The sequence below is a fragment of the Sceloporus occidentalis genome, unplaced genomic scaffold, assembly GCF_023333645.1.
Source record: "Sceloporus occidentalis isolate IW3139 unplaced genomic scaffold, rSceOcc1.0.p SCAF_136, whole genome shotgun sequence".
NCBI classification, from domain to species: Eukaryota; Metazoa; Chordata; class Lepidosauria; order Squamata; family Phrynosomatidae; genus Sceloporus; species Sceloporus occidentalis.
In genome coordinates, this window is record NW_028317116.1 from 934,275 (window position 1) to 962,079 (window position 27,805).

The 27,805-nt window shown below is 43.3% G+C and overlaps 4 protein-coding genes across 4 annotated transcripts; 3 read left to right on the plus strand and 1 right to left on the minus strand.

Annotated features, from left to right (window-relative positions):
• The first annotated feature begins 1,103 nt into the window (after positions 1 to 1,103).
• On the plus strand, positions 1,104 to 5,732 carry LOC149281292 (keratin, type I cytoskeletal 18-like). Its single transcript, XM_089499514.1, has 8 exons — positions 1,104 to 1,454; positions 2,296 to 2,378; positions 2,649 to 2,805; positions 4,271 to 4,435; positions 4,551 to 4,676; positions 4,789 to 5,014; positions 5,536 to 5,580; positions 5,707 to 5,732. Exons 1-6 carry the CDS (start codon positions 1,104 to 1,106, stop codon positions 5,011 to 5,013), a joined length of 1,107 nt encoding a protein of 368 aa, XP_089355640.1. The 3' UTR covers position 5,014; positions 5,536 to 5,580; positions 5,707 to 5,732.
• Positions 5,733 to 6,363: 631 nt separating this feature from the next.
• LOC149281293 (actin-related protein 2/3 complex subunit 2-A) lies at positions 6,364 to 12,455 on the minus strand. Its single transcript, XM_089499457.1, has 10 exons — positions 12,382 to 12,455; positions 11,054 to 11,088; positions 10,444 to 10,556; positions 8,595 to 8,640; positions 8,125 to 8,311; positions 7,716 to 7,809; positions 7,312 to 7,438; positions 6,965 to 7,065; positions 6,501 to 6,601; positions 6,364 to 6,408 (listed from the first exon to the last, which is right to left on the minus strand). The coding sequence occupies exons 1-10, from the start codon at positions 12,453 to 12,455 to the stop codon at positions 6,384 to 6,386; spliced, it is 903 nt and encodes a 300-aa protein (XP_089355583.1). The 3' UTR covers positions 6,364 to 6,383.
• Positions 12,456 to 14,327: 1,872 nt separating this feature from the next.
• LOC149281294 (C-X-C chemokine receptor type 2-like) lies at positions 14,328 to 20,615 on the plus strand. Its single transcript, XM_089499482.1, has 2 exons — positions 14,328 to 14,387; positions 19,527 to 20,615. The coding sequence occupies exons 1-2, from the start codon at positions 14,328 to 14,330 to the stop codon at positions 20,613 to 20,615; spliced, it is 1,149 nt and encodes a 382-aa protein (XP_089355608.1).
• Positions 20,616 to 25,171: 4,556 nt separating this feature from the next.
• On the plus strand, positions 25,172 to 26,242 carry LOC149281295 (C-X-C chemokine receptor type 2-like). The gene has a single exon (XM_089499483.1). It carries the CDS (start codon positions 25,172 to 25,174, stop codon positions 26,240 to 26,242), a length of 1,071 nt encoding a protein of 356 aa, XP_089355609.1.
• The last annotated feature ends 1,563 nt before the right edge of the window (positions 26,243 to 27,805 follow it).

Sequence of the window (27,805 nt, forward strand, 5' to 3'; positions counted from 1 at the left end):
ACGTGCCGACTGTCTTCTTATCTGCGGTCAGATACTATGTTTCTGTTCTCAAAGAGTGCGAGCTCTGGGGAGCAGATCCCCTCCTTCATACGTGTTTAGATTGTAAGCTCATGTGCGGGACCCTCAGAAGCCCACCATCCTTGCCAAGAGCTTTGTATGAAGGTGCCATAAGGCTAGATTGTAAGCTCACTGGCCCAGGTCCCCAAGCCCTGCTGTATCTGTGTAACTGTATCTTTGTTATGTATTCATTAGCCACTCCATAAATAAACTGTACATCGCCACGGAATATGTTAGCGCGTAATAAATAAAGGATAATACTACTTTGTAACCCAAACAATACGTGGCTTCTAGAGGGGTTAACGCTCTCATACCACCTCTGCTTGGACCCGGATGGGCTTCATGTCATACATGTGAAGGAATGTAGTACACGCTAACGTGCTTGGAATGGAGAATGCGTGTCTTTAAACATATTTACTGCGGGTTGCACACCTTATTGCTGACACGGCATACATTGGGCTTTAGAGGTAAAGATTAACCCTTTGGTTGCCAGCGTGTATGTTTTGCATTGTCTGCTGGCTCATCCAGAATGATTGATGATGTCAGTGAGCGCTATGACATCGTATGGGATTTGGAGAGGTTTCATGGGGTTTCATGGTGCCGTTGCTGTCAGTGTCTGGGTTGCAGAGCACCTGTCCCTTAAACCTGTCCCTTTAACTCACCTGTCTGTGGAGGCGTGGTCACAGACCCCGCCCATTCTCTGTCTTTGCAAATATCGCTCATTATCATAACAGCAGCTGCACAATTCTACACAACAGCGAGAAAGAGGACGCTCCTTTCCCAAAGCAGCGCCCGTCTCCATACCCCTGCCAGGGCATTATATATACCCTGCACCTTATCTCTACACTCTGTGCACCTGAGCGTCTCACTGGGACCCGCAGGGTGTCTCACCTGGGTCACTAACACACCTGGGCACCTTGTCATCCCTACCAGGTCGCTTTCTCCCCCGGCACACAGGTCCGCTACCTGATCCCAGGTGTCCTGTTGCCCTCCTCATCTGCCCCGCACGCCTGCGCAGGTGCACAGCTCACGTTACCCTCCTCGCCATGTCTTACTACTCGACCACTAATGCCCCCTCGTGGAGGAGCAGCTCCTCGAGCCAGACCGGGGCCCCTGATTTCAGGATCTCCGGCTCCAGGTTGCAGGCTCTGCGCTCCGGTTTGGACTCCGCGCTGCCGGCTCTGCGCTCCGGGATGGACTCCATGCTCCTCAATAACCACCAGGAGGTGATGCAGGGGCTGAACGAGAGGCTGGCCGGCTACCTGCAGCGGGTCCGGGGGCTGGAAGAGGACAACCGCAAACTGCAGGAGGAGATCGACGAGATCAAAGCCAGCAAGAGCCTCGGCTCCAGGGACTGGGAGTCCTACCAAGCGCCCCTGCAGGGACTGCGCAAGCAGGTGAGTGCCACACGGGTACCAGGCACTGCAACTCCCATCACGCTCAGCCTCGACCGGCTCCAAACAAGTGCTCTAACCTATGGCCCCAAATGCTGTGCCCTAGAAATCCCACCATGCGCAGGATTTGGATGAGGATGATGGGAGTTATAGTCCATGCTCATTGCAGTCCCAACGCTTTATTATATAATATTCTCGAAAGGTTTACTATGTAGCATTCCCATCATGCTTGTTAACCCCCGGTGCTGTGGACTATAACTCCCATCACTCTCTACGCAGTCACTGTCTCCTTTATGTGATCAGGCAGAGCTCTGTTTGCCTCTTCCGCTTAGAAAAATATTAATTCCCTTCTCTGGGATGTCAGGCAAATACATTGTAGCAGATCCATCACTGTATTATTACAGAAAGGCTGTTACCATAGAAACTTAAGAAACTATCGGTGCCTGCTGTTCAGTCACATGATGATTAAATATTCCCAGCGAAAAAAATAAAGAAAAAATAATAATTATAATAATAAAAAATATATATAAATAAGGTAAGAATTTATTTGATTAAGGAATGATTATAGATCCATCCGCACCTCTGTCCTTTGCATATGATTTGCGTGACCTGCCAGCCCCGTGTCCTCGCGTGGCGGGGTCCCATCTGCTAGCGCAGCACGGGCAATAAAAAGCGTCAGCTCGGAAACACACCGAATCTGCAAAAAATAAATGAAGACAAATAAAAAAGAAAAAGAAAGAAAAAAAACAGAAGCGATGATTTTCACTATCGGATTCAATTCTGACAATTTTTTTGCAGAAGTTATTTATTTTTAAAGCTTTTTGTGTTTTTATTTATGAAAAAGGTGGAGGATCTGAATATGGACAACGCCAAACTGCTCCTGCAAATTGACAACGCCAGGCTGGCTGCGGACGACTTTAAAGTCAAGTAAGTTTTTATGTTGTTTGTTTATTTATTTTTTATTTAATTTGGTCACAAGACGATGTAAACCAAGCAGGATTTTGGTTCATTAATTAATATTTATTTATGTGTTTTTTTAAAAAATGCATTTAAAGTGATTTTGTTGTGTAAAAAATGAAAACTTTTGAGAACATTTTGATCTATACATTCTGCTACCCAAAGCCTCGCCCCCCGCTAAGTCTGGGGGGTATTGCTGTAGTAATGGCCCGGTTATATTCGCCCTTGTTGCCCCCGCAGGCTGGAGGCTGAGCAGGTGATCTGCGACGGGGTGCACAAGGACACCCAGGGTCTGCGCAAACTCATGGATGACACCAACTTCTTACGTATGAAGCTGGAGTCTGAGGTGGAGACCCTGCGGGAGGAACTGTCCCATCTCCACAAGAGCCACAGGGAGGTAACAAGGACCGTTTTCTTTACTTTCCTTTTTTTTGTCCCCAAAAACGCCCTCTGAAACCCCGAGGGATTCCTTATGAGGAAGTCTAATTATTATTATTTTTATATATATATAGCGCCATCATATTCCGCAGCGTTGTACAATGGAGAAGCCTGATGGGGGAAAACAACATTTTAAATTAAAGATATTTACTGCAGCAAATTTCATTATAAAAAAAAGTCGTGTCAGTAAACGTGATAACAATGATTTGTTTAAGAGGCGGAAAGAGATTTAGGTCGTAAAGAGGGACTTTCTTTACTAAGCAAGGACACTTGGAAGGTATGCTTTTAGGAACATATTTTTGTTTTGTTTTTACATTTTTTAAAACAACAAAAAGATTTTGATGAATAATTTCTGACATTAATGGGACCATACTTTTTTGGGTGATTTTCCCTGTTTAAACACCACATTGAGCTGATGCTTTATGGCAATGCTAATGAAGTCTGTCCCTCCATTCATTAGTCAGAGAGTCCAACTGGGTGATTGAGACCGAGCCATTCTATTGTTCCCTACAGGCAGTATGATAAGGAGTCGGGGGGTTTAGTAGATCAGGGGTCAGATAACAGAGCGAGAATCATACAAACGGCTGATATGCAGCTGCCTGAAAACTTTATATTATGGGGCAAAACCTTTTTTTTTTAAAGTTTGGAAAAACTTACTAGTAATAAATAAAATGATACAACTTGTTAAAGGGGGATTTACTTTTATCCTCTAGGGGAATGTGACACGGTGCAATACCCTTCACTATGATGCATTGTTCACCCCTGTGGGACACAAAGGGTTAATCAACCTTTTACAGAATAAAAATCTATGGCATTGTTCGTTTCTCCCTTATTACAAAACATGTTTGTCCAGAAGGCGTCTTCCCCGAGACACGAAAGTTTCCTTCATCCGGGTAACAGGTAACCGCGTGTTGGGTTTATCAGGCAGGGATCTGTTTGTCTCTCGGTTTCACGCGACGGCGCGAGAGCGTCGCAGAGAGATTGCGGTCACAGAGAGACGCGCACTGAACGGAGACATCGGGGCAAATAAAAAAAACACAAAAACAACCCCACCAGATACCCTAAAGGGAATGTAAAGATTATGGAGGGGTTACGGGGCAAACTGGGCAGGACACACGTGTGTCCCTAATAAAACTATAACATTCTGGGTAAGCACCAGCCATCTTCTTTTAATAATTCCATTTTTATGTTTTAATCATAAGACACTGCGGACCCCCAAAAAGTTACAGTGGGGGTAACAAATAAAACCTGAATGCAGCAACGTTTGATAGAATCACATTTGTTACACTTTTTTTTTTAATCTCTTTTCTAAGTTTTATGACGTCAATAGTTTTCCTCTTTAAAGTGAAGCTGGTGTCCAAGTGGCACTGAAGCAAAATGAAGAACGCGCTGACGGTAAATGTCTGTGTATCTCGGCTTTGCAGGAAGCGGCGGCCCTCCAGGCCCTGATAGCCAACAATGACGTCAACGTGGAGGTCGACGCGCCCAAAAAATCGGACCTGAATGACAGCATCGCCCAGATCCGCAGTCAGTACGAGAAAATGGCGGAGCAGAACCGAGCGGAGGCCGAAAACGCCTACAAGAGCAAGGCAAGAAAAAACGTTATTATTAACCAAAAAATAAATAAAAATCCTTTCCCGACCCGTTAGTAACGCAACAAGACGGAGGAAGTCAAAGGATCGCATCTCTCTCTTTCTGCCCTAGTTCGACGCCATGTCCCAGGAGGCCAACGTGAACACCAAGGCGTTGGAACAAGCGAAGAACGAGGTGGCCGATCTACGGCGCCAGCTGCAGGCCTTGGAGATCGAACATCAGACTCTGCAGAAGACGGTGAGGAGCGTTAAAGAACAGAACTCCTGGGGGGGACCTCTTGGATAGAACATTAAAATATATTAATATTATTACTTTCCTTGGTTTTTTTTCTTACGGGCGCCGCTCGCAGGTCGATTCTCTGGATCGCGTCCTGAAGGACACAGAAAACCATTATGGATCCAATATGATGGAATTAAACCGGGTCCTTTCCAGGCTGCAGGACGAGCTCGCCGCCTGTCGGTCTGACATTGAGCGCCAAGTCCGGGAATACGAGGCCCTGCTGAACTTAAAATCCAAACTGGAGAACGAGATCCACGACTATCGCACTCTACTCGAGGGAGTCGCGGACAAGTGAGGTTCACAGCGTTCCAGTTCTATGTAGACATTTCCTTAAACGGTCCCGTATACAGTGTTCCGAAGGCCCTTAGTGAGACGGCCTAATGTTTATTATAAACTCTTTTTCCACGTTCTCCCAACAAAAAGTATCAACTTCAACTTAAGACTCCATCTTCTCTTGGGCTAATAAGGCAAAATCTATTTTTATGACCCATAAACTGCCCTCGCTGTAGTCAGTACGTTGGAAAGATTTCCCAGTCTTATGTAGGCATGGATGTAATGTAAGGAAGTTTTACTTTACTGAGAAGGTGGTACATAAGTGGAGCAGCCTCCCAGCAGAAGTGGTAGAGGGTAATACAGTGAGGTATTAAACATGCATGGGATAGACATACGGCTCCTGAATCTAAGACGAGACCAACGACTGATTAAGGTTTGAGTCTTTACAGCAGGAGAAACGGGCGACTAGACGGGGGCCGGTCTGGCAGCATATTATAATTTTTTTCCTTTTTTAATAATATCCTCTTGATATTCTGTGTTTCAGGCAGGACGAGCCGAATTCCCCGCAGCCGGGGGGTAAGTGAATACGGTAAGCATGGTAAATTATGTATTAAATCGACCTGAATTCTATAATTAACACATTCTAAGAATTAGCAAAATCTCTTAATTCTATTTAATCAAACTGTTCCTGTTTGACTCTCTGCGTCTCCCACAGAACCCGACAGACAGACAGACGAGAAGGTATCGGTGACCGAAAGGGAAATTTTGGACGGCAAAGTCGTTTCCTCTTCATCCAGAGAAGTTGTCAGATAAAAATCTGGAAAACCTGTTATCTGCGACTCGCATCCGGATCATTCTAAAGAAATCTAAGATTGTTATTTTGGGTTGGGGGTAGATTTCATTCTGTCTTATTACCCTTTCTTGGCTAACAATTGATTTGTCTAAACCGGCTCTTTATGAAACAATAAATGGTATTTTAATGGTACATCATTCTGCTTTTTGTTATATATAAAACATGTGCTAGAAAAACAGTCCCAGCATTAGGATAGAAAGATTTATTCAACAATTGCAAAACAATTACTGTCAACATTTCAATTCATGCGCACAGGTGTATTCACTGGATATCATTTTTTTTTTTGTCCAATAAGAAAACAAGTAAATATAGAAGCGAAACATGGCAGGGACGGGGATAACGGTAGAACAGAGGCTACAACGCCAGTCTGTCTCGATATATTTCAGTCTTGGCAAAGCACAGCTTCAACATTTGAGCTTACGGAATAATACCCCAGAATGCAGATCTGGAACCGTTCCGCGGGGGGGTTTTACGCTCGGGAGGGAGAGGAGCCGCTCTGTCTAACTTCGCTGGTCTTGCCCCGGCTCTAATGCAAGTAATCAGCGAGAGGAAAAAGTCTTGCCCCTACGGAGAGAAGAACACAGAGGATAAATCTTATGCCTGTAAGAAATAATACCGCCCAGGTCTTTGCATTCAGCTGATGCCTCCCGACTTACGTTATAGTTTTCATCTCCTTCTTTTCGGCGTCAGGACGAGCTCTGTTCAGGACCTTAAGGAAGTCTGAGGTTTTTGCCCTCATGCGGGTGTGGATATAAGCCTGTGGCCAAAAAGAAATATGGATGACTGAACCGTACAACTTCCCTGCAAAGTCCGGGGCATCAGAGAGAACAGGAATTCAGATCAAAGTAACTTTAGACCCATACGGCTGCTACTAATCCAGTGAGAATAATGTATAGACAAGAAGGAACCCTCATAGTAAGCTTTCCAACTCCCAGCCTATGAGTTTCATATCCATACTTTAAATGTACCCACAGAATTCAAGACAAACCCACCGATCACCGAAAGTATCCAGGATCTGACCAAAACACTAAGGTTTTTGTAGAATTATAATACGTAAACCAAAGCAAGAGCCCTGCTCGGACCGTTCGGGCAGCAGGTATTTCTATCTCTGGTGAATTACCTTGGAGCACTTGATGTGATAATGCAAGTAATCCCGGAATGTGTGGATAAGATTGATGGTGTTGTCCTTTGCGTTGGCGTTGGTGTGGCGAGGAAACAGAACTAAAGAAATAGGAGAAGAGCATTAAATAAACCGTGCAGACAGAAGACACAGAGGTAAAACCGACGAGGGAGTAACACGCGAGGCGCCTCACTCGACAGAGGTAGTGAACTCCGACTGGCGACAGGCCGGATTAGAATGAATCTGTCCGGTTAAAGCCAGGAAATAATTGGTGTTGAAGCTTTAATGGCACTCAGAACACAGTGAGGGTCCACGCAACACTGAAGATCCTTTACAGTGTTACTTACCGAAGGTGATGTACCCAATGTTATCACCGACTGCTGCGTCCGTGTCCTTTAGCTCCAGAGGTGGCTCCCGGTGGCTGAAGAGCACTTGGGGGGCCGTGTGACTGGCACGTCGCCCCTCCTTAAACTCCTGCACAGGGATAAAGATCACCAAGTGAGAATAGTAAAAAAAAAAAATCCCGTAGTATAGAGAGACTGTGCGTCTGCCAAAACAGCGGAAGCCATAAAACAAACCGTATTCAATCTGGGTCCCTACTGGAATAGGACGGCAGAGAATTCTGGGACCCTGGCGGCCCTCCGCGTGGCTACATGTGCAGTCTTACTGACGGGTACGATCTGATATATTATATTTCTATTATTATTAATCGTAGGCTCCCACTGCTAGTCCTCACGGATCCGGCAATTACCTGCATGAACACCTTTCCTATAACAACATCGTCGTCGTCTTTAAACACCGTGCTGAACACAACGGTCACCCTGTCCTTTTTGGACTCCACATACCTGCAGAGACACAAAAAGCGATCGTATAAGAAACGCACCTGATAAGAGACATATCAGCAACATCCAAATTATATCCAAACACGAGAATCCAGAACAGCTCATTTTTGGGGGGCGAGATGGATTAACAGGCGGGGAGTAAACCACATCCCGCAAAAAAGCAGAACCAGACTGATGATAACCGAGGTGAATATCGGGAAACGCGGCTGACATTCTACGAGCGGACGCTTTTTTTGAATACACAAAGCGCAAGATGTGATTCTTAGAGCTAACATTAGGCAAGAGAAAAACATAAAAAAAAAAAAAAGAAGGTCTTACATGGTCTCGTCGTCCCTGTAATGGATCACCGCTCGGCTCTCACCCTCTCTCCCCTCCTCCTGGAACTTGAAGTACTTTTCGAAGACCGAGGCGAAGCAGTTGCGTTTCAGCATCCCGGCTTGGTGAATGACGGACTCTCTGTTTGGCGGTAAGGACTCCAGATCATAGAGCAAGGATACATTGTAACCTGCGGGAAACAAGCCAGCCAGTCCTGATAATGCCTAATAAGATCCTAATAAAACCCCTTTAAACGGACACTATGGTTGAGTGACGCTTATCCGAGTCCATTTTGCATAAATATAAAGTATTACGAAATTTATTTTACTATCTCATCCTCCTCCTCCCAGGCTTCCTCTATTGGAAGCAGGAAGCATACTTGCGTACACTTCCTGCCACTTCCTATCACATGCTCTCGTGTGCCAATCTCGCTGCCCTTAATTATTAAACAGAACATTAAATAAGGTTCCTACCTGACTCGGGGGAGACAAGGAAGTTCCCATAAACTTTCTTCAAAATCTGTCCAGAAGGAAGAACAAGGGAGTCAGACTCAAAAACACAAACATAAATAACTGCAAATAACGGGCGCACGAGCATCGATTTAATATCCGGCTTAAAACAATACAACGAAAATGGAGCCCTACGGAAGACTTCCACGCTTCCTCGCAGGCTGTGGATATCTGCAAATCACCAGCATCACTCCTTACAAACGACTCCTGTGCTGTTAGGAAACACTTCATCGAGCAAGGGATACCCGAGACCCTCAGTGAGAACACCTCATTCACCTTAAATAATCCCTACCTATCGGCCTATGCGGCCGGACTACAACTGTCAACAGCTATGACTGGCTGAGAGTGATGTGAACTGTAATTGGATTATAACACAGAACGCTTCTGTCGCCAACACATAACGTCAGGGACGCCAGGCCAATAAGACACTAAACACGTATTATAAGACAATGTGTGGAAGAGGTAAAAAGGGATGGAGAAACGTTAAAAGAGGCCATTACCTAACACTAGAGGATCAGAGACATTAGATGAAATGTAAGGAAGTATTACTTTACTGAGAGGGTGGTGGATAAGTGGAACAGCATCCCAGCAGAAGTGGTAGAGGGTAATACAGTGAGGGGATCAAACATGCATGGGATAGACATACGGCTCCTGAATCTAAGACAAGACCAACGACTGATTAAGGTTTGGGTCTTTACAGCAGGAAAAAAGGGAAGACTATGAGGGGGCCGGATGGGGCCGATCTGCCTGCAAATTCTATGTTTATAATCGCTGCAGCTGCTAATTTCCTAATAACGAAATTGTTAACTAAGCCTGTATTTATTTAGTTCATGGACGGTGAAGACTGCTGACTCTGCGATAGAGTCAGGGCTCCGGGGAAGGCATTCCAGCGGTGTTTGTAATGTGCTGAATCTTAACGTGATGCAGCCGTGTGCAGCGAGTCAGGAAGTCTGACACACTTCCTGATCTCCGACCACAGAGCTGCGAGCGCGACTACAAAGGGCTCGCTTCTTCCATAAAAGGCTGTCTCACGTTCACGTTTTTACACGGGGAGCATCCCGCGCCGGGCAGATTAACGCAGAGACGCGGCGACAGACTCAGTGCCGGGAAACGCTGCCCCAGAAAGGAGAGAGAGTCAAACTTTCATATTATATATATATATATATAAACCTCACTCCTCCGCCTGCTTTTCTGTTTTCATTAATATAAATGTTTTCAGGCAGCCCCATATTAGCCATTTGTTCTCTTATCTGAGCCTAAAGTATTAGACAAACACTCTGACTCTTTATAATACTGCCTGTGGGAAACAATAGCTCAGTCTTAATCACCAGTCGGACTCTCTGACTAAAGAAAGTCTATGGAGGAACGGACTTCATTAGCATTGCCATAAAGTGTCAGCTGAGTGTGGTGAGCCGGGAACGTTACCCAAAATATCACATGACTGACAGCAATAGCGGCTAAAGGTTTATTTATCTTTAAGACCTGACTCAAGGGTAGTCTTGTCTGCCACCCCCTCCATGCCGCTGTCCTTCCTACTGGGCACTGGAATACAGTGTGATCTCCGTGCACCCCACTTTTATAGCAGAGAGGATTCCTGTCTCCTTGGTCCTGCCGCCCTAATACACGACGGCAGATACAGGAAGTTTATAAAACAAAAGGAGATAAAACCAGTGTTTTTGTCAATGCTAAAATGGGTTTTACATCCCCCCCCATGGGACTTCCCATTTAGGACAGATCTATAAAGTATTTAAAATACCTTAAAACCCACATATAACGCCCAGTAACATCCAATCCCCGTCATGGATTCACTAACCTCGTCAGCTCCGTGTTCCTGCAGCTCCTTGTAGAACTTCAGGGAAATACTGATCATCACCTTGGACTTGTCACCGTTTGGATTGGAGATGTGGTAGAGAACCCCATCGAAGTCTGCAAGAGGAGACGGGTTAGACTGCTGTGAGATTTCTGCGGGTCAAGGAGTCTCATGGCGCGTCTACAAATCGTTTGTTGCGCTCTTAATGCAAGTAGGGAATTAAACCGTTATGTATCGTAGCTTCTTACTATATGAACGGTTATTGGGGTTTATTCACTAAACGGGGAATTTCAGCTGACTTTACTGCACAATATAAAAGGCCGCCCCCAGTGAACGTCTCCTGCAAGAAGAGCTTAGTTGCCCCTGGTAAATACATAGTTAAACAGGTAAGAATGCTTTAAATCCTCCTAACCTACAGAACGACACCGTTTCAGTCCAGCCCTTCCAGGAAAAGCTTGATTCATAATGAATTCGGCGAATTAAAAACACAATTCTCGCGCAAGCTCCAACTTTAGTAAATAAAGCCCATTATGAATTTATCTGATGAGTTTCCAGGTGGGGAGATGCAGACATTCCTTGGAACGAGGAGAATAAACAGCTATGTGAGTCTTACCTGCAAAGGTCACCTCGACGGCCTCTGGCTTATTTCTGAAAGAAAAGGGGGAAAAAAAAAAACCCACTGTATGTCAATGAGACTTTTTTTTTTTTTTTGCAGGAACACACACAACTTTATATAGGACACACAGAGACAATTGGGAATAAGGGAGCCCGGTCCCAGCATGCACTGCGGCGAGAAGAATGCTTCAAACGCAGGGCTTGTCGCAACTAGCACTGAAATGCAGCAAAGATGAGGAAGTAACGCACCAGCCTGAAGGGCGGAATTTGTTTGGGTTAAATATTTTAACAAATGGACAAAAAGCCCCTCCGCAAAGGTGAAGTTTTTTTTTTTTTTAAATACAAAATAAAATTGCAAAGGGGAGGATGCAGACCTATATATAATTACAGCCTTAACGCGGTTTATATTAAGCTGTGTGAAGTACGATCATGATTGGACATTTTTAAAGGTGCTGTTCCACTTTGAGAAGACCTTAGCAGATCTTTCAGATTCTTTGATTTGGCCCTTGGTTTACTTAAAGAAAATGTTTTTTTTTTTTTATATTTTTCCCCTGTTTCTATGGTGACGCATGACAATTAAGCATTCCTTGAATAGTTATGAATAGAGAGAATGTTTTTTAAAGAATTGTTCTGGTGATGGATCGGGCGTTCGGCTCTACTATGAACGTTACCGGTTATTAAGGTGCTGGGATCTGGCAGAGGTGGTAAACGAGTAGAGAGAAAGATTTATCGCTATAGCAATCAATGAAGGGGACCAATCATTGCTACAGCGGTAAGGCCACATTAGCGCCGGCGTCACCTCCCAATTGGTTAATAATTATTTGCCTCCAAGAACCACACCTTTACCCCACAGGCCCAGGCCTGAGCCTTGGCCCTCAGACATCTCTATGAACAGCCATGCAAATACTGTTTCTGGACTACCACTCCCATCATTGCAAGCATAAAAAGCAGACCCCCGAGCATCAGACTCCTCACCCCAGGTCTCCTGCTGCAGCCTCTGTGCCCCTTGTATGGGCTGACACCCCTATACCTCCCCCTGTGGCCTCAGACTCCCATAACCCTCAGCCTCCCCCTGTGGCCTCAGACTCCCATAACCCTCAGCCTCCCGTAACCCTCAGCTTCCTGTGGCCTCAGACTCCCGTAACCCTCAGCTTCCTGTGGCCTCAGACTCCCGTAACCCTCAGCTTCCTGTGGCCTCAGACTCCCGTAACCCTCAGCCTCTGCTTCCCATAACCCCCAGACTCATTTGGTGACTTCAGACTCTTATAACTCCCGTCTCTTCCGCTGCCTCTCCACCTCAGGCCTCCGTTCCCTCCCCGGCCTCACCCAGCCGCCGCGTTTTCAAACTTCAGTCCGAGGGTCTCCTCGATGATACGGTTGTTAACCTCCAGCAGGATCATGACGGGTCAGGGAGGGGGGGTTTACCGGGTGATGTCCGAACTGTCTCTCGCTGTCACGGGCTGACAGGCCGCCGCTCCCTGCCTATTCTCACCCAACGGGACACTTCCCTCTTCCCGTATTGCAAGATGGCGCCGCCCAGTACCGCTTCCTCCGTACAGCAACATGGCGCCGCACCATTGCGTTTCCTCCGTACGGAAGCTCAGTCACGCCCACTCCGTGCATGTTATGTGACTGTCCCGCACTTTCAATAGAATCATATTACTTTTTGTAAACTATTCAATGACGAAACAAAAGTTACTTGAAAAAGTAGGATATTGGTTTTAATAAACTAACAAAAAAATCCTAGTTACCTTGGATTAAAATTGTATTTTTAATAATAACATAAAAAAAATCAACACTGACCCAAATATCCAACGGACATAAAAGAATAAAACATACAAAATCCCCCTCATATTCATTATCCTCAGACTTCTGCGGTCTGGATATGTACGGCTGCGAAAAGCGTAACTTATGGCCTACTACTTCTAAAAAACGTGTATTTCTACCCCTAAAATAAATAAGTGTGACAGAGAAAAAATGGCCTACTACTTCTAAAAAACATGCATTTCTACCTCTAAAATTAATAAGTGTGACGGCGCGAAACCCAGCTAGTTATGTCTTCACGACGAGGGTCTTCCCTACTTCAAAAAAGACCCTTTATGAGATCTCCAGTCACGGTGCCTAGAACGGTCCAAAAAAATATACCAGTATATCTATAAAAATATATATATATATTTTACACAATTCATATTGGAATAAAAATATTTTTTTTTTATTTTGAAAATGAAAAAAATAAAAATGTAAAATGTTTTAATAAAGTGAAAAAAATGAAACACAAAAATAACAACCTATACCGTCTCAAACCCTTGACTAAAAAAAAGAAGCGCTATAAAAAATCCTGCAAAATATTTGTAAAAAATACGCTTCCCCAAAACCTCTGCATGCGCGGCGGCGCTGTACATGTCGCTGAACACAAACCTTTGTTTGTTTCTGCAGTTGCACAGAAGAAGCGATATATAATTTGTGTGGGTGCACCAAATGAGAAAGGGGGAAATCACAGTCGAACAAGGACATAGCAGAAATGTTGGAGATGCTGTTGTCGTGAAGGGGTTAAAGTGCTAGGGCCACTTAGTCCATAAATGACATAAAAAAAAATAAAAAAAACGGTTATATATATATATAAAAAAAAAAAGGATTCTGCTGACTGGGTAATTATTGCGGGTCCGCTACTTTGTCTCTCGACGAACTGAAATAAAGCGACTTTTCTACTCTCTCCCAACGGCGGCCATTTTTCCCCCCCGTCTGTAAAGCGGCTGCCGTCGCACCTCCCGTAGATATTTCGGGGTTGCGCACGTGCCAAGGGGATTGCCAGAGCGCGTTCTTTCCGTCTGAAGGCCGTATTTATTTGGATTTCGCGGCCGGGTTGCCTGTTGTGTTCAGTGTCGGTTCCCACGGGAGGAGAGGGACGCTTTCTGTTTGTTGAGGGAGAGGAGTTTGTTTGGGTTTTAATGGTTACCCTTTTTTTACAACCTCCTCGCCCAACCAGTTTGGAAAGGATGTGATATTTCGGTCCCAATTTCCTCATTCTCATTGTTTCACGTGGGGTGTCTATTAATAAATTATCATTTATTGTGATAGATAGATAGATAGATAGATGGATAGATGGATGGATATAGCGCCATCATGTTCCGCAGCGCTGTGCAACGGGTAAAATGGGCATTGGAAGAAGAGCAACCACAGAGATTAGGTAAGGATGGGGTGCTGTGCCCTTTGTCTGAAAGGGAGTTTTTTGGGGGCAATAGAGGCTAAAGTCCCACCTTTTTAAAGGGCAGATGAGTTCTAAGCGGGCATCACCAACCCATCGGAACGACACAGAGAGGCTGATCCGTCAGGTAAGATCGGGCACGGCCGGGGAGTGTATAGTGTGGGTTTGTGGAATGCCTAATTTGTGTGTATAGGGTGTTTCGTGTGTATAAGAGGACCTGGGAATGTTATACACAAACTGGCCCTAAAACCTTCACACATTAACCCTTAAATAACCCATTACAAAAATAACGCTATAATGGCGGCAGCCAAATTATTATAATAAGGTTCTTATTGAAACCATGACTGGTAGTTATTCTGAATGCAGTCACCTGTATTCAAGCAGGGATACCAGCTGTGATATGGAAGAGCGGAGTTCCATTTACCCCAAAACCTGGATTGGAGTGAAAACCCTGAGAATCTGCCCATTCACCCCCGAGACCCTCAGTATAGGATAAACACCCTGGTAATCTTTCCATTTACCCAGAACCTGGGGTAACAACCCTGAAAAGCTGCCCATTCACCCTGAGACCAGTAGACTGGGGTAAAAACCCTGAGACTCCGGGCAAAACAGGACACTTCTCAGGTATGATTATAAATTGAGGATAGTACATCACCTGAAACGCACAGTTTAGTGGATAAAATATTTTTCCCCCCAGAAGTGACATTTCTTCTGCCCCCCCATGGAAAATGGACTCCACGTTGGCGTTACTTGGACGGATGTAAAATAATAAACTCGTAAAACAGAAGCCGATAAACCAAACCCTGGAATCAAAAGAGTCGCCCATCGCGTCCCACCCTCCAGTAATCTGCGTTCCTTTCTAGTTTTGTTTGCAGACGAAGGAGCTCCCTCCGCGCAACGTTTTAGCCAATATTTATTATTATTAATGAGTTTAAACAGTGTGTGAGGTTCCGAGTGACACGGGCGGCGTGGGTGTTTGTGTGTTTACGGTGGACGAGGAGCAATGAAGTTGTGTGTTCAAGAAGTCTCAGAAGCTTTTATGGGCGGAAAACACCCAGAATAAGATTATTTGGTTTGCGTTGGTCGCGCAGCCTTGTTTCCCAGATGACTTTCTCACGTCGCCGGCATTTGCCCTCTGGACACCTACCAGGTTTGTGATACCAGTGGATTAGGGGGCAAATAACGGCTCCTCCTAATATTATCCTTTGCCCGTTGTATCATGAAAGAAGAGCTAGATACATTATTGCCATTTGTAGCAGAATCCCCTCCAGATCACCAAGTCTGAAGAAAACGATAACCAACCCAAGAGGACATCTCGAGCTTTCAGCCACTCGTACTATTAAAGAGAATACAATCTCCACTGATTTATTGTTCATTTAACCCATAAAGCAAATATCCACCGCATGTTTCTACCCTTATAGACCTTCTCAGGTGCTTCAGTATGAAGAAGAATCTTACATTTGATTCGCTGCTGGCAGTAGATGAAGTTCTGAATTTGGGCTCTTTCAATGGATGGCCTTTATTAAGAATATCCTTGTGTTTGTACACACCTCCAAACAGTTACCTCCAGAGTGGACATACAGGGATGTATACGGCATATCTGGGGGGCAGAGAGGCATCTCTGGGGGGTATCAGCATACCTGGAAACGTCCGAGCTCCGGCTAACCGGAGCCTTCCCTTGCGGGACGCAGCCAGGACTGCACACTGATGTCGGGAGTTCCTGATGAAACACCCCTATTTAACGGGACAATGGGCGGGGAGCGGGGCGTGTCAAGACCCCCGGAGGATTCGGGTGTTGACCCGGAGAACCGGTGCTTCACCTGGAGATCTCCCGGTCAAACCCAGAGAGTCCACAGGTATGGTCATTTGGCATATTAGCATAGGGGTTTCTTTAACATAACAACACTATTAATGATTATTAATTATTATTAATTATTATTAACTCACATGACTCCCAGTCATTTGCTGGTGATTATTGAGAATGCACCAACATGTAACAATGTTCGAGGGGGATACTCGTGGGATTTGTGCTTCACCTATTTCTCTCCAAATCAAGTAATTGTATCAAAAAAACAGGCTTTTAGCAGCTGCAACAGCTTTTGTCTTTTCGTTTGTGCCTATTTTATTGCGTTGGCCAGATAACCACGCCCACTGGATTGTGAGTGGCTGATTCCATGCATATATTAACGCCCGTTGACTTGACCGTGCAGCTGAGCAAATAGTTTACAAGAATAGCTAAGATGAACATGATAACAATGCAAAATAATCATGTCACTTAAAAAATTACCCGTAGGAGATTTCAATATGACAAAAAAAAAAAATTAAAAAAAATTTAACACTCGCCTTAACCATACAATGGCGTGATTTTACGGGACATAAATACCGCTGCGGTTTAGTGTATGTTTGTGTCGGTGATGGTTGTTAGACCCCCTCCGTGAGAGGATGGAGTGACTTCTCCTGTGGACTCGCCGACACGTATCCGGTTAAAGCAATACCCTGTATGTGGTATATATTAACTGGGCCTTTTTTTATGTATTGTTAGAAATTCTGCTTATCAAGCCATTCTGCGGCAGATTGATTGATATTTTCGTTCTTCTGGTCAAAGGGATTTGTCATGCTATAAAAATTTAAATAATACTAATAATAATGACGATAATAATATTCTTACATACAACCCTCTTGTCTCTTTGTTTCTGTCGGTGTAAATACGTTTCTGATGCACTCCTTATTATGTCCTGCTGTACAGCGCCGTAGAATATGGTGGCACTATATCCATAAATAGTCATAATAGATAGTTATAGATGGTACGGGGTACCAAGATGGCGCAATTTAGCTGTTTGGATATAAAGATGGCACTTTTTAGCTGTTTGGATATAAAGATGGCACTTTTTAGCTGTTTGGATATAAAGATGATACCGTTTAGCTGTTTGGATATAAAGATGGCACTTTTTAGCTGTTTGGATATAAAGATGGCACTTTTTAGCTGTTTGGCATTTGGCATATTAGCATAGGGGTTTCTTTAACATAATAACACTATTAATGATTATTAATTATTATTATATTTTATGTATTTCTACGTGTCCTAAGCAAACCAATGTCTATTTTTTTATACATCAAATAAATAAAAGTGAAACATGCTTTAGCAAATATGATCATTGGAGTATGAAAATCTCTTGTTCCTGAATGGGTTAAAAACCTCACACAAACCCCAATAAATATTTATAAATATAATAAATATGTTTTTTTTTTTTATTTAAATATAACTGCTGTAGAAAACAAATACTCCATATGGTAAGCCTCTCAATGTTGCACCTCTGGCACACCTGCTTTTGATGACCACAACTCACATGACTCCCAGTCATTTGCTGGTGATTATTGAGAATGCACCAACATGTAACAATGTTCGAGGGGGATACTCGTGGGATTTGTGCTTCACCTATTTCTCTCCAAATCAAGTAATTGTATCAAAAAAACAGGCTTTTAGCAGCTGCAACAGCTTTTGTCTTTTCGTTTGTGCCTATTTTATTGCGTTGGCCAGATAACCACGCCCACTGGATTGTGAGTGGCTGATTCCATGCATATATTAACGCCCGTTGACTTGACCGTGCAGCTGAGCAAATAGTTTACAAGAATAGCTAAGATGAACATGATAACAATGCAAAATAATCATGTCACTTAAAAAATTACCCGTAGGAGATTTCAATATGACAAAAAAAAAAAATTAAAAAAAATTTAACACTCGCCTTAACCATACAATGGCGTGATTTTACGGGACATAAATACTGCTGCGGTTTAATGTATGTTTGTGTCGGTGATGATTGTTAGACCCCCTCCGTGAGAGGATGGAGTGACTTCTCCTGTGGACTCGCCGACACGTATCCGGTTAAAGCAATACCCTGTATGTGGTATATATTAACTGGGCCTTTTTTTATGTATTGTTAGAAATTCTGCTTATCAAGCCATTCTGCGGCAGATTGATTGATATTTTCGTTCTTCTGGTCAAAGGGATTTGTCATGCTATAAAAATTTAAATAATACTAATAATAATGACGATAATAATATTCTTACATACAACCCTCTTGTCTCTTTGTTTCTGTCGGTGTAAATACGTTTCTGATGCACTCCTTATTATGTCCTGCTGTACAGCGCCGTAGAATATGGTGGCACTATATCCATAAATAGTCATAATAGATAGTTATAGATGGTACGGGGTACCAAGATGGCGCAATTTAGCTGTTTGGATATAAAGATGGCACTTTTTAGCTGTTTGGATATAAAGATGGCACTTTTTAGCTGTTTGGATATAAAGATGATACCGTTTAGCTGTTTGGATATAAAGATGGCACTTTTTAGCTGTTTGGATATAAAGATGGCACTTTTTAGCTGTTTGGATATAAAGATGGCACTTTTTAGCTGTTTGGATATAAATATGGCACTTTTTAGCTGTTTGGATATAAAGATGATACCGTTTAGCTGTTTGGATATAAAGATGGCACTGTGTACCTGTGTGAATTTAAATATGGCACTGATAAGCTGTTTGCAGACAACAATGGTACTGGCAAGTGACAAGCTGGTTGGGAACATATATATGGCACTGAGAGGCTATTTGGGGACAAATATTTTCTGTCTTTGGGATGAAATTATACTTTTTAGTATACCAGCCAAATGACCTGTTTTTTTGTGCGACAATCCCAATTTTGTACAATTATCAGCTACCAGAAAGAAACTCTCAACAACATGTAATTTAGTGGACTTTAGTAATTACATTTTAATCGTAACAATAAAATGATTTTTTTTTTAATTTAAAAGGCATATTTTTTCATGCTAAAATATACATTTAATACCTGTTTCTACCCGATCCCCTCTCTCTCTTTGTGACTCGCTAGCCGTGGCTTAAATAAAACCTAAAGCCGAAGTTCTCACGGGACCAAAAAAAACCAAACACCAAACACCGGACACCAAGACTAACGCAGAGAAGGAAACTTATCCCCCTTGTATTTTGCAACAACGTTACAACAGATGGAGAGAAAAGGAAACGTTTTGTGAAATGCTGTGAAGAAAGACTCTGCGCCTCCAGCCTACCTGCACTTCAAGAACATTTCTAACGCAACAAGATGAAGAACGTGGATCTGTGAGTCTCTGACGCCCGAGGTAGGAAGGATAAGAAATATTGTGCCCCAAAAAATTACGAAGACCTGGTATTTTTGGGTTTCTCTCCATCAGCACCGTAATAACCTTTTTTTTGTAATTGTGTTCTCTTAAGCAGGTTTTCAATGACATGGGAGAGTCCGTTATATTCGATGGTTCAGCTTTTGATGACCTAGACCTCTCTAATTACTATGACGGAAACACTGGGGTCCCAACTTTTGACCCCAAGTTTGCCCCTTGTAAACCTTCATGGAGAATCAATAAACATCTGGTACTTGTGATATATTCTCTGGTTTGCCTCTTCAACATCATTGGCAACAGCCTGGTTGTCCTTGTGATCTACTGCAACAAGCTCAAGAGATCCACCACCGATGTCTACCTTCTGAACCTGGCCATCGCTGACCTGTTGTTTGCCGTTACTTTGCCGTTCTGGGGATCCTACAGAGTCACGGAATGGATATTTGGGACCTTCATGTGCAAAGCGATATCTATTCTACAAGAAGTAAACTTCTACAGCGGAATCCTTTTGTTGGCTTGTATTAGTGTCGATAGATACGTGGCCATCGTCCATGCCACAGAAACCATCAACAGCAGGAGACATTGGGTGAAGTTTATCTGCCTTGGGGTTTGGCTCTTTTCTTTTGCCATATCTCTACCAACGATACTGTTCAGGACTGTATATGTTGCTCCTCAAATCGGAAAAGTCTGCTATGAAAATATTGGGCATGAAAATACAGAGCAATGGATGATTTACATGAGAATAGGTCGACATTTGATTGGATTCTTCATTCCTTTGCTAATTATGCTCTTCTGCTATGGACTTACCATTACAACGCTACTGCAAACCAAGAGCAACCAAAAGCATAAAGCGATGAGGATCATATTTGCCGTCGTGCTCGTGTTCCTCATCTGTTGGCTCCCCTATAACATCACTGTCATTCTTGACTCGTTGATGAGGTCAGGACTCATAACAGAGAAATGTGATCTGAGAAACCACTTGGACGTCGCATTATCTGTGACGGAGGTTTTTGGATACACTCACAGCTGCATCAACCCCATTCTCTACGCGTTCATTGGCCAAAAATTCCGGCACAGCTTAATGAGGATCTTGGCCAACAAGGGTCTCCTCAACAAAGAGCTGATGTCCCGCTACGCACGGAGCTCTTCTGTTATGTCCACATCTGGAAACACATCGACAACCCTCTAGTATCACAGAGCGCACGCTCCGCTTACTATTCCACTGAATAACTTTTACCAAACCTGTAGTTAAAAACTTCACGTTCCATAAAATTTATCACTGCATAACAATTGATTACTTTTGGGTTGAACCTTTGGTTTTATAAGGATCTTGAGAAACTATTGTTTGATTATCTTCCATTAAATTTGGATTATAGGATTATGGTTTTGTTGTTTTTTTACAGCAGGAGAAACGGGCAACTAGACGGGACCACCGGGTTCCATAAGTCTCCAGTTATTGGGTGATATGGGGAAATTTTGGGAATGCCCACCATGTCCTTAATCTTCCATTATCTTCATTAATGGCATAAATGAGGGGTTTTGTGTATCTACATATATGTAACAAGATGTTGTGTCAAACAATAAACTTGATATGCAATGCATGAGTGTGATGACTTTTCCTTCGAGATAAATATTAATAAAATAAATAAATATCTGTAAACGATTTAAAAACGTTAAATGAGTTATTGAGAAATTCGGCTCAGCCATTTCCTTTATTACACCATTTAAAACCAATTTGAGGAAATAAAATACTGAGATTTTTATCTTATCAGAGATAACATCAGCCCGATAAAGCCTTGTTATAGTTCAACAGTTTTAAAAACTCATTTTTTTACCCCCCCCCCATATTATACATAACAGTTCCTGCTGCTATATTCTGGCAGATAATCCTCTTCCGCGCAGCTATACCCCGTATCACGTAGACCTGGGGGACTCTCATTCAGGTCGATCTAAATCCTGAAAAGAGAGATCTCAGTGACCACAACTTAAATCTGTATTAAAACAACTCTGTGGCCAAAGCTCTCTGAGGACGGCTGCTCCAGACGCGATCGACCATATTCATAAAATGTACTGGGCGCTCCTTTGCGCTGCACAAACGAGACGCCCCCATCCATGGGGCAAAACCCGTCAACAAGCTCATTCCATGGGGCAACCTGGGGTGGGTTTCCCAAGACAATCAGCCCCTCTGTGCCAGAAGATTCCCTCAGGACCCCAAAGGGTTGGAAAGGCTTGGTGACCAAAGAAAAGAGAAGGGCAACCTGTCATCAAAGGAGGTCTAAGCAGAAGGTCTAAAAAATCCCCACCTTTAAACCAGGGCCCCGTCTCCATTAATCCAACCCGACAACCACCAGGGAACGCCCGTCAGGTATACTTTGGCCCCTAGATGGTCCCGTTTGTTCTGTTCTGCTTGCGATGTCTGGAAGGACCGGAGAAGTCTCACAATTCCTGCAATGTAGAAATTCTGGGATATCAGGTGTAACATTTCAAGGAGCTGTTTATTAATCACATTCTCTGATACATTAAACAAGTAAACCTTATTTTATTCTTTCCTCTGAAGGTTTAATGATATGAAACAAATACAGGGGCTTTTAAGATATTTCGCTATTTTATGGCAATCAGTGTCTGTTTTTCTGTCACTTGATAAATGCATTCCCAGCAAAAATGATGAAAAATTCACATTATCAGCAGAGAAGGGGGAACGGAGGCTTTATAATTAATGATTGCTGGTTCTGGTATTGTTTAAATGATTCTACAGTTTTTAAAGAGAGGATAAAATGTCCTTCTTCTCTTTTCCTATTTACACCACTGTTCAAAAAATTGGGGTCACTTAGAAATGTCCTTGTTTTGGAAAGAAAAACACATTTTCTCCATTAAAATAACATGAAAGGGATCAGAAATCCAGCACAGACGGGGTTAATGTTGGAAATGACTTTTGTAGCTGGAAACAGCTGTTTTTTAATGGAATCTCTTCATAGACGCACAGAGGCCCTTTATCACTCCCATCACTCCTGTGTTCCAATGGCCCTTTATCACTCCCATCACTCCTGTGTTCCAACGGCCCTTTATCACTCCCATCACTCCTGTGTTCCAACAGCCCTTTTCACTCCCATCACTCCTGTGTTCCAATGGCCCTTTCTCACTCCCATCACTCCTGTGTTCCAATGGCCCTTTATCACTCCCATCACTCCTGTGTTCCAATGGCCCTTTATCACTCCCATCACTCCTGTGTTCCAATGGCCCTTTATCACTCCCATCACTCCTGTGTTCCAACGGCCCTTTATCACTCCCATCACTCCTGTGTTCCAACAGCCCTTTTCACTCCCATCACTCCTGTGTTCCAATGGCCCTTTATCACTCCCATCACTCCTGTGTTCCAATGGCCCTTTATCACTCCCATCACTCCTGTGTTCCAATGGCCCTTTATCACTCCCATCACTCCTGTGTTCCAACGGCCCTTTATCACTCCCATCACTCCTGTGTTCCAATGGCCCTTTATCACTCCCATCACTCCTGTGTTTCAACGGCCCTTTATCACTCCCATCACTCCTGTGTTCCAATGGCCCTTTATCACTCCCATCACTCCTGTGTTCCAACGGCCCTTTATCACTCCCATCACTCCTGTGTTCCAATGGCCCTTTATCACTCCCATCACTCCTGTGTTCCAATGGCCCTTTATCACTCCCATCACTCCTGTGTTCCAATGGCCCTTTATCACTCCCATCACTCCTGTGTTCCAACAGCCCTTTTCACTCCCATCACTCCTGTGTTCCAACGGCCCTTTATCACTCCCATCACTCCTGTGTTCCAATGGCACGTTGTGTTCTGCGATCCAAGTTTAAGTTTAAAAGGCTAATTGATGGTTAGAAACCCTTTTGTAATTATGTTACAGACAGAAATTCCCTTGTTTTCCATGAAAACAGCTGAGTGACCCCAAACGTTTCAGCGATGGTGTAAATGACTATACAGTTCGGTGTTACAGATTGCTCTGCGGTGTTGCAAACATTCAGCCTGCATCTTAATGCGTTTGCAACATTTCAATTAAACCAAAATCCATCCCCCAGGGAAGACACTCGCATTCATCTAGATTGTGAAATATAAGTTCCTCTTTACTCCTTCGCAACCCTGGCCCTATTAAAGGTCTTAATCCGTGAAATCCCTGGCAGTGACCGTCCGCAGAGACCAACAGGTAACAGGGAATATCTATTTTCTTGATAAAATATTAGCAATTCCTGTTACTTGACGGGATAAATGAATGCTGTGCTTTCGTAATGTCATTTATTATGGATGGGGATGTATGGGTTAAAAATGATGATTGAAGATGTTTGGTATTAATGTGACATCTTATAAGGGGTCACCGTGCTGCACTTTAGGGGTTACTTGGCCACTGGTTGGGGACACCGGTGGGGTACTTTGTAGATGAGATTTGCCATAGATGGAGAACAGGGTCGGGGGGGGGGGGGTAATAAGTTTTTGTATCGATCCCCTTTTAAGGGCATTTATGGGGGCAAAGGAATCGCAGATATGTAAATAAAGCAGTGGTGGTATAATTACTCTAAATACATAAATACACCGCAGATTAATTAGGAACACAGAACCTGCCAGCAGAACGGCCCCATCCGGCCCCCGTCTAGTCGCCCGTTCCTCCTGCTGTAAAGACTCAAACCTTAATCAGTCGTTGGTCTCGTCTTAGATTCAGGAGCCGTATGTCTACCCCATGCATGTTTAATACCCTCACTGTATTACCCTCTACCACTTCTGCTGGGAGGCTGTTCCGCTCATCTACCACCCTGTCAGTAAAGTAAAACTTCCTTACATTCCATTGTTGCAAAAACATTTCTAAATTCATAATTCCAGCCTTTGTTTGTTTGTTTGTTTCTCCCATTTCTGTACCTGCGATACTTTTAATGTGTATGTTTGATGTGTCCGGCTGCACGGATAACAGTGTCACAATATTTACCAAGCAGCGCGTGGTTAAGTAATACATGCGCTGAATTTGACAATTGTTTGGTTAGGTTGAGAAATCACCAAATGCTGCATTTTTTTTTCTTTCTTACAATTTATTTCACAGCAAAAAAAAACCCCCAAAACAATTAATATTTGTGAAAACTTTCATTGTGAAACAACATATTTTGATTAAAACTCCTTGGGTGTTACATAGAGATATCTGCTTGGCTAATGGCTACATATTCACAGAGCCGGACTGCTGAGGTCTAAGTGGCCCCCGGTCAAACAACATACCTGCGGCTGGATGTATATATATATATACTGCCGGGCCAGATCTGCCACTGGAACAGCCTCCCAGTAGAAGTGGTAGAGGAAAATACAGTGAGGGAATTTAAAGATGCATGGGATAGGCATAAAGCTGTTCTAATTATGGGTTCAGACCAAGGACTGATAGGGATTGGAGGACAATTCACATAAGCATCAATCTGGCAAGTGAGGGGTTAATTGGTGATACAGAGTAGGTACAGGACTAGTATTGGGGAAATAGCTTGCTTTGCAGCAACCGGCCGTAGAGCCACAAGCCCGGGGAATGACGGGAATACACGGGAGGGACGGTAACCGCTTTTATTGCGCAACAAAGTTAATCGAGAGAAGGGAGGAAACGTAGGGTTTGGGGCAAATGCTCTGCTCTGCGGGGTAAAACTCTGCGTCTCCGTTCTACCTGCGCTGCACGAGGGCTCTGAACTTTGGAGAATAAAGATCTCGGTTTCTCCTTCTTTTAAGCAGGTTTGGAGCGAAGACATGGAAGCGTCGCTTGTGAGCAATGGCTCGATTTTTGATGGCATAGACTTCTCCGATTACTATGACGGTAACACTGGGGTCCCAAGCTTTGACAGCGCCCCCTGTAAACCTTCGTGGAGGATCAATAAATATCTGGTACTTGTGATATATTCTCTGGTTTTCATTTTGAACATCATTGGCAACAGCCTGGTCGTCCTTGTGATCTACTGCAACAAGCTCAAGAGATCCACCACCGATGTCTACCTTCTGAACCTGGCCATCGCTGACCTGTTGTTTGCCGTTACTTTGCCCTTCTGGGGATCCTACAGAGTCACGGAATGGATATTTGGGACCTTCATGTGCAAAGCGATATCTATTCTACAAGAAGTAAACTTCTACAGCGGAATCCTTTTGTTGGCTTGTATTAGTGTCGATAGATACGTGGCCATCGTCCATGCCACAGAAACCATCAACAGCAGGAGACATTGGGTGAAGTTTATCTGCCTTGGGGTTTGGCTCTTTTCTTTTGCCATATCTCTACCAACGATACTGTTCAGGACTGTATATGTTGCTCCTCATATCGGAAGAGTCTGCTATGAAAATATTGGGCATGAAAATACAGAGCAATGGATGATTTACATGAGAATAGGTCGACATTTGATTGGATTCTTCATTCCTTTGCTAATTATGCTCTTCTGCTATGGACTTACCATTACAACGCTACTGCAAACCAAGAGCAACCAAAAGCATAAAGCGATGAGGATCATATTTGCCGTCGTGCTCGTGTTCCTCATCTGTTGGCTCCCCTATAACATCACTGTCATTCTTGACTCGTTGATGAGGTCAGGACTCATAACAGAGAAATGTGATCTGAGAAACCACTTGGACGTCGCATTATCTGTGACGGAGGTTTTTGGATACACTCACAGCTGCATCAACCCCATTCTCTACGCGTTCATTGGCCAAAAATTCCGGCACAGCTTACTGAGGATCTTGGCCAACAAGGGTCTCCTCAACAAAGAGCTGATGTCCCGCTACGCACGGAGCTCTTCTGTTATGTCCACATCTGGAAACACATCGACAACCCTCTAGTATCACAGAGCGCACGCTCCGCTTACTATTCCACTGAATAACTTTCACCAAACCTGTAGTTAAAAGCTTTATATTCTTCAGAATTGACCTTTATTTTGTATTTCCATTCATTTCTTGGATTGGAGAAATTCACCGGATTTCCAAGCAGGTCATCGTGAAACATCATTAAAGACGGTCAAATGCGCCTAATAAATTTAGAGGAGATGTGAAAAAAAATAGATTTTGGTTATTAGCAAAATAGGGCAGTTGCCAGGGGCATAGAAGTTGACTGCAGCTATCTTTCTAATAGGCTCGGACTTGGCTGACCACTGGATACGTCACCAATTAATGGGGGCCTTTCTGTGAATGCGTGGCCTCATCGGTCAACTCATCGTTTTCAATGATTAATGGCATGGAGCTTCCATAAAAATAATCTTTTGAACACTTTGAATCACCCCCCCCCCCAAAAAAATGAGTGCCTAAAATGCCCCTGCAATAAAGACTTACCTGCTGCACAGGTTTATGGCTATTACTAAAAATACCTTAAAAAATATTAATAAATCAATTTTTTTTTTTTATTTGTTTTATTTTATATTTTGGTTCTTTGGAAACAGTTTCACTTCCAATGATAAATTATAGTGAATTCATAAAAGTGTTAAAAGTATTACTTTAAAAACCGTACGCAAATGTTTTTGTGGAGGAAACCGATATATTTTCTTCACTAATTGTGAGTGTTTTTAATTGATTTCTTTTACGTATTTTTGCAGACTTTCAATAAAATGACTTTTGAGTTGAATTCCAAATTCCTGCAAATTCTTGATGATTTTAAGGCAGGCAGAATGTACGTATTTTATACACGGCAGACTGCGACACAGCGCAGAACGCAATCATTAACAGGCATAACCAAGTGTATATAGGCAATGACAAAAGCAAATGACTCCGACATACGCTGTGGCGCAGTACAACACCAGCAATCAGGCACACGAAGCATATTGACGCAGCAGTAACCGCGGTCCGTGCCTGCAGATTCTTCCATTGAAACATTATTTTACTTTGACTTTATTATTATTTCACTCATACAGCCGGCCTGAATAACATTTCCGTGGTTAGATTTGTCGGCAACATGTTGTGCCTTTAATTTATTTTGGGGTTGGTGATTACTCAAGAGAACACATGGGAGCATCAGCCCATAATGGGTTAAAATGTAGTATGAAAAGGAAGTAATAAATCAAGAAATTTGAAATTTCAGATTATTGCGCAAATTGCGTAATTCCAGTGATTTAGTGTTGATTTATTGAGCCTTTGTTGAGCTGTGTCAGGTACAGTGATGTTGGGAGGGAGTGTGTGTGTATGCATGCATGGTGTATAGTGTGAGTGTGTGTTACTGTGTGGCATTTGAGAGTGCATGTATCCATGTGTGGCGTTAGAGTGAGTGTGTGTCAGTTTGGATATTGGTAAATATGCAAATATATAAATTAAACTTTCTTTTTATATAACATTGTTTTGATTATTGGTGGAGAAGGTTTGGTGAGTAGATGAAGAGCAGTTTTGATCCATGCACTGGTTTGGCTCTTGGAGTAAATG

What these genes read in the sequence shown, in the direction of transcription:
- LOC149281292 (XM_089499514.1), top strand. Translation starts at nt 1,104, where the DNA reads ATGTCTTACTACTCGACCACTAATGCCCCCTCGTGGAGGAGCAGCTCC. An exon ending in TCCACAAGAGCCACAGGGAG is followed by an intron (nt 2,806 to 4,270) that starts GTAACAAGGACC and finishes TCGGCTTTGCAG; the next exon opens with GAAGCGGCGGCCCTCCAGGC. An exon ending in ATCAGACTCTGCAGAAGACG is followed by an intron (nt 4,677 to 4,788) that starts GTGAGGAGCGTT and finishes CGCCGCTCGCAG; the next exon opens with GTCGATTCTCTGGATCGCGT.
- LOC149281293 (XM_089499457.1), bottom strand. Translation starts at nt 12,455, where the DNA reads ATGATCCTGCTGGAGGTTAACAACCGTATCATCGAGGAGACCCTCGGA. An exon ending in CCTTGTCTCCCCCGAGTCAG is followed by an intron (nt 8,312 to 8,594) that starts GTAGGAACCTTA and finishes TGTTTCCCGCAG; the next exon opens with GTTACAATGTATCCTTGCTC. An exon ending in AAGGAGATGAAAACTATAAC is followed by an intron (nt 6,409 to 6,500) that starts GTAAGTCGGGAG and finishes TTCTCTCCGTAG; the next exon opens with GGGCAAGACTTTTTCCTCTC.
- LOC149281294 (XM_089499482.1), top strand. Translation starts at nt 14,328, where the DNA reads ATGAGTTCTAAGCGGGCATCACCAACCCATCGGAACGACACAGAGAGG. An exon ending in CAGAGAGGCTGATCCGTCAG is followed by an intron (nt 14,388 to 19,526) that starts GTAAGATCGGGC and finishes TCTCTTAAGCAG; the next exon opens with GTTTTCAATGACATGGGAGA.
- LOC149281295 (XM_089499483.1), top strand. Translation starts at nt 25,172, where the DNA reads ATGGAAGCGTCGCTTGTGAGCAATGGCTCGATTTTTGATGGCATAGAC.